Source organism: Echinops telfairi, unplaced genomic scaffold (genome assembly GCF_000313985.2).
Source record: "Echinops telfairi isolate 266 unplaced genomic scaffold, ASM31398v2 ScPeMD7_29;HRSCAF=101, whole genome shotgun sequence".
NCBI classification, from domain to species: domain Eukaryota; kingdom Metazoa; phylum Chordata; class Mammalia; order Afrosoricida; family Tenrecidae; genus Echinops; species Echinops telfairi.
This window is the reverse complement of record NW_022103926.1, coordinates 10,220,656-10,228,510: the sequence shown is the minus strand read 5'-3', so window position 1 is coordinate 10,228,510 and position 7,855 is coordinate 10,220,656. Positions and strand designations below refer to the sequence as shown.

The following is a 7,855-nucleotide window of genomic DNA, read 5'->3' as shown; positions in this document are numbered from 1 at the left end:
TCGTTTAGAACGATCACTGTTTTCTGTTTGATTTCAAACATAACCATTTACAGAAGACACTGCTTGATGACCGGGTGCCAGGTGGCTGTTCAAGGACCCATCGGCAGATGTTTGATCGTCAGGAAAGACCGATTCCTCTTGTCAATGAGTTCCCACCCATCAGGAAAGGAGGGTGTCAGACAACCCCAGGTGGTCCTCCACGCTCTCTTCTTGGGATCCCTCTTCTGTTTCGAGGAGGAGAATGGCTCTCACTCCAGAGGAGTCCCTGCCTGTGGACACTGAACAGGGAATAAGGCCGGTTCACTTAGAGCAGAAGCACAGCTGCCCTCACCTCGGGCAGGGACCAGTGGCAGACTGGCTGTGATGGCTTGGGAAGTGACGCCTGGGAGAAATCTCATCAATTTCTAGGTTTGCCCCCCTAGGGGCAACGTTCTGCTGGGCAAGGGCTGCACTGCACACAGCAGCTCTGCCACATCCACTGCATCAATAGTGCCACCGGCATGCAGACCCTGGCCCGCTGTGTCCAGCCGGCTGCCAGGTCCATCATAGGTGCTCAGCAAGCACTGGTTGAACTGGACAGCCAAGGGCTTCTCTGGGTTGCGCTGTCTCTGGTGCTCGGCGGGGTGGGTCCTCCAGCTGAACATTTCTCGGCACTTCCGCAACTTCTCCCCAGAGTGGGTCTTCTGGTGTTTGATCAGGCAGTGGTTTTGGCTGAAGGCCTTCCCACACTCGGCGCACTTGTAGGGCCTCTCGCCGGTGTGGACCCTCTGGTGCACGATGAGAGACGAGTGGCAACTGAAGGCCTTCCAGCACTGGCTGCAGTCAAAGGGTTTCTCACCCGTGTGGACCCGCTGGTGCACCACGAGGTAAGCGTGGGAGCCGAAGGCCTTGCCACACTCACTGCATTTGAAGGGCTTGTCACCGCTGTGGATTCGCTGGTGCACGAGGAGGTACGCGTGGCAGCTGAAGCCTTTGCCGCAGGCCCCACACTTGAAGGGCTTCTCGCCCGTGTGGCCCCGCTGGTGCAGGGTTAGGCGCGAGCGGCTGCGGAAGGCCTTGCTGCACTCGCCGCACTGGAAGGGCTTCTCGCCACCGTGGATCGTCTCGTGCACGGTGAGCGACGCGTGGCACGTGAAGGCCTTCCCACAGGCCCCGCACTTGTAGGGCTTCTCGCCCGTGTGGATGCGCAGGTGCCGTGTCAGGTGGGTCCTCTGGTTGAAGGCTTTGCCACACTCCCCGCACCGGTAGGGTTTCTCGCCCGTGTGGATGCGCCGGTGCATGTGGAGCAGGGAGCTGCAGCTGAAGGCCTTGCAGCACTCGGTACACTTGTAGGGCCGCTCGCCCGTGTGGCCCCGCTGGTGCACGATGAGAGAGGAGCTGCCGCTGAAGGCCTTGCGGCACACAGCGCAGAAAAAGGGCTTCTCGCCCGTGTGGGTCCGCTGGTGCTCCACAAGGCTGGCGCTCCAGGGGAAGGCTTTGCCGCACTCCGGACACTTGTAAGCCTTCTCACGGGCATGCCATCGCCTGTGCAGGGCCAGGGCAGAGCTCTGCCCAAAGGCCTTACCACACTCGCTGCACACAAAGAGGCCCTCCGCCGGGCCCGCTCCCTGGGACCTGCCCACCTGGGAGCCCTTCCCCTGGTCAGTGGACTGGAGGATGTCTCTCTCTGCACACGGCCTCCGCTGCTGGGTGACAGTCTTATCCCTGAGCTGGAAGTCTGTCCCGTGTCTGTCATGGGAGCTGACCAGTGTGGGGATATTGTGCTGCATGAGGGTTGACCTGAGAGGAGGAGGCCCTCTCTCGGACTGGCCAAGTGGCCAGTCCTTCGCTGGCTTCCCGGAGGCCCCCTTGCTTCCTGGCTGAGAATCTACCTGGGGCTCTGCATGGCCCCAGGCATCGCCCCAGCTGGGGTTGTAAAGACAGAGCCCCTTCCTTTGTCTTCCTGTTTTCTTCTCCTCGCTGGTGGTAGTTGGAAGCCCCGACTCTGTAAAAAAAAGGGGTGTGGGATGCATTTCTAGGATCAGATGAAAAAGGGGAGCTGGGATTTCGACCCAAAATCCAGCCAGAGGTACAGAGGCAAGAGAGTGGGAGACCTGGAACGGTAGAGGCAGAGAGTCAATGGTCAGCCACCGTCTGGATGGAATGTGGGAGCCGACGTCAAGGGGGGCAGGGGAGGCAGCAGGGAGGGGCCACTGCAGAGGCATCAGAAAGAGAAGGAAAACAGAAGGTTGCTGGGCAGGGTGAGCTGGCCAAGAGTCAGCACAGAAATGCTGGCAAACCGACGGTGCCTCTAAAATCATGCCAGGCCCTGAGCACCTACGACTTCCGCAAAGAAGGAGATTTTCAAACTCCCCTGGTGCCAAAAGGGACAGAGAACTTCCCAGCCATTTCCTTCCGCATCTCCTATTGAAAACTTGAAGCTAAGAGGACTTTCTCTAGCTCTAGCTGTGGGTTTTTGAACAGTTATAAACAACCCTTGGTAGATGTGGTGGCCTTGGCCTGGAAGGTGTCATGTTGAGGGAAGCTCATCGCTCCCAGAAGGACAAAGCCGGTCTGGTGTCATTTGTAGGAGATGTGTCTAGGACCAGCAAAGGTTGACAGGCCAAAGCTGACTGGTGGCAGGTAGGATATGTCAGGCCGCTCACCATGAGGTTGGCAGTTTGAACCTAGCAGCTGCTCTGAAGGAGAAAACTGAGGCCACCTGCTTCCATAAAGATAGTGTCGGAAACACTATACAAGGCTGCTATGAGTCAAAATCGACTTGATGGAAGTGGATGGGTTTAGAGGCAAAAGGGAGGTGCGGGGGAGAAAGGGAGCTACTGTCTCAGGAGGCTCTGAGCTTGTTTCCTTAGAGAGGTGGAGGTTTGCCAGCGCACGGTGATGATGACAGTCCACATGATCAGTTTAACTGCTGTCAGTCAACTGTACTCATGAAAGGTGTGGGACTCGAACATGTAGTTTGCCACCACAACGCAAAGCTCAATGAACCTCTTGCATTTTGCATCCCAGGCTGCCTTTCCTGGGGCCTGGGGACCACCTCTGAAAGAAATGTAGGCATTGAGAGGTGGGGCAGGTTTGTCTCCCTGTGAGCTTTACTCTCACAGGTAGTTCCTTGCTTGTTGCAAGAAAAAATGCAAGAAGCTGTCTTTTTCCTCTGGATGAAGACAAGGAACATGTCTGCGAGGGGCTGTGTCTACCTAGCTCCATCACTGCTGTGTTCTTGCACATAATGGTCTCCACACATGTCGAGAGAAAGGAAGGAAGGAGGGAAAGGTCCAGAAGGGGACTGAGAACATGTGTATGGGGCCAAGACTGAATGAGAAGAGGAAGCCAGAGCAGAGGTAAGTGAGGTTTCCCCAGTGTGTGCACATCACCTGGGCAGGTAGCGACATGGACTCTATGCATGTACCACGGGGTCTCACCTTGTTCCAAATGGGAGATCCTGGCAGGCTTGCAGACCAGAGGCCCTGTCCGTGAGAAGAAAGGGAGCTACATTAGTTGCTGTTTTGTGAGCTAGAGACCCAAGCTCATGCAGCAGGATAAGATGGCATTGCAGGGGGGTTCCCAGGGTGGGGAACCTGTGTAATAGGAACAGAAGGCAGAAGCCTCTGGGACTCATTGTGGTCAGGATATCCAACACAGACCCTAGGCTCTAAGATATCCATTTCCTCATCTGAGAGACTAAGTCCAGGTCCCCTCTGTTCTGCAGGGTCAGCCCAACTCCTTTGGGTCCCACTCCCCAAGCCACATGTGGGCCCCCACAGCCATGAGAAGCCATGCCTTCCATGTGTTATGTGGGGCTGGTGCATGCGCCCAAGGGAATGTCTTGTTCCATTGTCCCCGAGGGCTGCTCTGCGTTGGAACCAATTCGAGACACCCCCCAACAGTGGCAGCAAGGGCAGCACCAAGGCCATGCTCAGTAGCATGGACCCTGGGGAAGACAACCAGGGAGCCATCTTACCAAGGGCGAGGAGGTTCTGGTAGTTCTCCAGCATTACATCCCAGTACAGGGCTCTCTGGGGGGAGCTGAGCTGGCCCCACTCCTCCTGGGTGAAGTTCACAGCCACGTCCTTGAATGTGACCAATTCCTGAAATGAGACACGTAGGCTTGCCACCATGCTCCTTCCCCTTGCTTTTATGACCACTTAAGAGTGGATGACATAGTTACTAAGGGCTTAATCATGGAAATGACCCCTGGCAATGAATGGGCTCTGAGCTGAAAGATCAATTGTTCAAATGCATCAGCTGCTCCTCACCAGAAGGATGTGGTGGTCTGCTTCCCGGATGAATTGTCTCCTGTGCACTAGGATCGACTCAATGGCAGTGGTTTGGTTCATGCCGCGTATAAAATTCAATTCCGAGTATGGCAGTATGGCTCTAACTGAGAGCAATTTGGTGGTAGAGAGACTTGGCATAACCGGAAACCAGAACCTGGTTTGTCTGTTCCACAGAAGTGTGAATTCGCTGTATGGCACTTTGATAAACCATGTAGAAACACAGCAGGGGAATGACATGCGCAAAGGAGCCCAACAGAATCCACCCAAGTCTCACACAGCATACGGAGAGAAACTTACTTTGGTTAGAAACCCTGAAATGAAAAATAAAATCTTGATGTCATTTCATATCTGTTAAAACAACAACCACTATGATGAGTTGATTTCGACTCATAGCAACCCTATAGGACAGTAGAACTGCTCCCCAGAGTTTCCAAGGCTGTACATTTGTATGGAGGAGCAAACAGCCTCATCTTTCAACTACAGAGAAGCTGGTGGGATTGAACTGCTGTGTCAATGGGTCTCCTTCACAGTATCAGCGAGGTGACATGTGTGAAGCTAGAAAATACCAAGTGTTCGTAATCATGGGGGTGGGAGGCACGGCCTCACACTGCTGGCCAGGTGTCAGGGGGCATGCATTCTGAAAGTCAACATGACTGTTTGTATGCAGGTGAGACAGAGCTTCAGGAAAAGCCCAGAGGCTGGAAAGGGACATCATGCTTGGTAAAGCAGGGGGTCAGTGGACTTGAGAGACACCCACCATGCCAGGGACTGAAACCACAGCTGCAAGAAGCAGCTCAAACAGGTGACTGAACTATGGAATTCTATAGGAGGTGACGTATATACCAATACAACTGTGTAATTAAAAAGAAGCTCAAACACACCAGGGACTGTGAAGATGGCTAAGAACCAGGCCCTATTTTCAATGATATCTTAGGTTGCCAATGATCAAAACTGGTAACAAGTAAAGCCAAGAGTATGCATTCCCTAGGTCTAGAAAATCCATTTCAAGTTCACGCCCAGCCTAGGACGATGGACAAAACTAGAACCCAGCTGGAAAGCCCAACATTCAGAGATGACGATACAACTGAATACCATACAGCAATGAGATGAGCACGTTTGGGGTCAATGACCCGCACACGAGGAGTCCTCAACAGCACAGCGGGGAGCAGCCCTTACAGCACCGTGCGCTACTTGTTGGGCTCAGAGCTCACCAACTGTTCCTTAGGGAAGAAATGAGGCTCTCTGCTCCTAAAAGGATGTATAACCTCCGAGCCGCCACAGAGCAGTTCTAATCTGTGCTCTAGCGAGTATGAGAAAGCGAACACACAGTAGGTGCTCCATCGCTGGGTGCTGTCATCAGCATGTCAGCTGTTCCTGGGGAAGGGAATGAAACAAAAACCCTTCATCCTTTTCAGGCATGCCTTCGTTTTAAAAAAAATTATTATTTTTTTTTTTACAAAGACTGGCAGCAAATCTGGCCAGATTTAGATCTTTGCTGATTTGATCAAGGAGGTATAGAAAAGGTGTTACGCTCTTTCAATTCTCGCCAAAGTTTAAAAAGAGGCAAATGGGTAAAAGGCAAAAGGCCATTCCAGGAGGAGAAAGGGCAAGTTGCCAATAACCATATTAAAATGTTGATTTAACCCTATAACGCCAAGCATGACGATTTTGTAACATTTAATTAAATGTATATCTAAATATATATTGATAGCTATGAAAATAAAGAATAAAAGCAAAAACTTTTTTTCCCCCTGAAATTAAAAATTCAGGCGTTAGAGGGTTAAATCTTTTAACATCTTTTAAATCTTTTTAAAAGATTAGAAAGGAAAACAGGAACCAGAATAAAAGTAAGATAACATTGTCTCTTTTACCTACTAGAGCAACACAAAAGAGAACCTAGTGAATTTGTGGAGAAGCACTTAGAGTGGGCATATGAAAAGCTATCCCTAGCTGCTTCTGGGTACTGATACCACAGAAACCAAAGTGCTTATAGGTAATGTTATGACTGCAAGGCAGGGCACTGCAGTACTGACATCACCAAAGCCCAGAAACTCATGGGGTTAGTAGGATGGCTGACTACATTATAGAACACACATCTAGGCAGGCAATGGAAAATGCTGTATGATATACAGATATCACAACCTGGTGAACGTGAAGAGGACTTGAAGCACTTACTGCTAAATATTAAATACTGTAGCCTTCCATAGAGATTATGCTTTAACATAAAAATTTAGAGAGCACAGGTAGAGCACCTCACCTCGACTCTTGGGTTGGAAGTATTTCCCCAGCCCAGAACTTCCTGAGGACTGCAGAGCAAGGCTCTGGATGGAGGTCCTAACATGACTGCAGAAGATCCAGGGCAGGGAAGGCATGTATTCACTTTAAAGAACAGGACATTCAAAAGGAGGAACGATATCCACTCACCTCAGATCTGGCTTCCAGAAGACCATGACCCAACGTCTCTACTGTATTCTCTGTGAAGGGATGAGTAGCGTTCTGAGAGGACAGAGCTGGGTAGAACGAAATGAGGCAAGGGGTGGACTGTTATGTACACAGCTACCAGACTCTTGTGTTGAGAAAGTCCATCCCACCCCAGACACAGATGGGACTAGAGAGGAGTCAAGAACTGTCCCAGGCAGGGTATGGAGACAGGGTAAGGACAAACCCTGATATTTCTAACACAATGTCATATGGCACCAGAGACAAATTCCATCGGTGTCTTCAGAACTTTGGTGGCACTGTGGGTGAGGCATTAGGTTGCTAACCTCCAGGTGAAGGTCTGAACCCACCAATCATTCCTTGGGCGAAAGTGAGGCAAGCTGCTTGTAAAGATTTGACAAGCTGCTTGTAAAGATTGACAGTCATGGAAACTCTAAGGCATAGTTCCACTCTGTCCTGTACGGTTACCACGAGTCAGAATTGACTCAGTGGCACTTGGTTTAGTTGGGTCAGTATCTCAGACACCTCCATGCATGGATTAGAACTACTGCCATTCCCTTCCTGCCATAGTCTGCTTGTGACTTTCGAAGCACACAGCAGCAGGAGACTTGATGGTGCTGGGTACTTCTGGAACATTCACCTGACCTCTCAGAGTGGGCCTCAGAACAGGGAGTCCACAGACTTGACCAAGTCAAGCTGTACCTGTCTGCTCAGTCTGCTTCCAGGTGGGGGCCTCCATGGTACCTTTGGACAATGTCCTGTGGAGGATGGGCAGTTCTCCAAGGACACAGGGACAGCAGTCTGCACGAGAGCCTTGCGGGGCTGCACAAGCAAACACACATGCCCATTCACATCACATGTGCCTAGTCTCACACACACACACACACACACACACACACACACACACACGGAGCTTCCTTCTCTGTGCTGCACTGGAGAGGCTAGGCAGGCTGACGAAGAGCAAACACATACCCACAAGATCAGAGGGCCCAAGCACAATCACACACCTATCCCAGCATCCCCTGTACTGGCATACAACTCCTCCTTGTGTGCCCTAGCACAGAGACGGGGCCAGGCAGGCATGGCAAACACACTCTGTCTCACACATTCCCACATTGCATCACACTCAGCACACACAC

General features: G+C 51.6%; 2 protein-coding genes across 2 annotated transcripts; both read right to left on the bottom strand.

Moving 5' to 3' along the window:
• Window positions 1–404: 404 nt before the first annotated feature.
• On the bottom strand, window positions 405–1,769 carry ZNF74 (zinc finger protein 74). The gene has a single exon (XM_045289578.1). It carries the CDS (start codon window positions 1,767–1,769, stop codon window positions 405–407), a length of 1,365 nt encoding a protein of 454 aa, XP_045145513.1.
• A 251-nt stretch (window positions 1,770–2,020) lies between these two features.
• LOC101640966 (zinc finger protein 74) lies at window positions 2,021–7,554 on the bottom strand. The gene is made up of 5 exons (XM_045289577.1): window positions 7,419–7,554; window positions 6,702–6,787; window positions 3,962–4,088; window positions 3,410–3,467; window positions 2,021–2,093 (listed from the first exon to the last, which is right to left on the bottom strand). Exons 1-5 carry the CDS (start codon window positions 7,453–7,455, stop codon window positions 2,021–2,023), a joined length of 381 nt encoding a protein of 126 aa, XP_045145512.1. The 5' UTR covers window positions 7,456–7,554.
• Window positions 7,555–7,855: the final 301 nt, after the last annotated feature.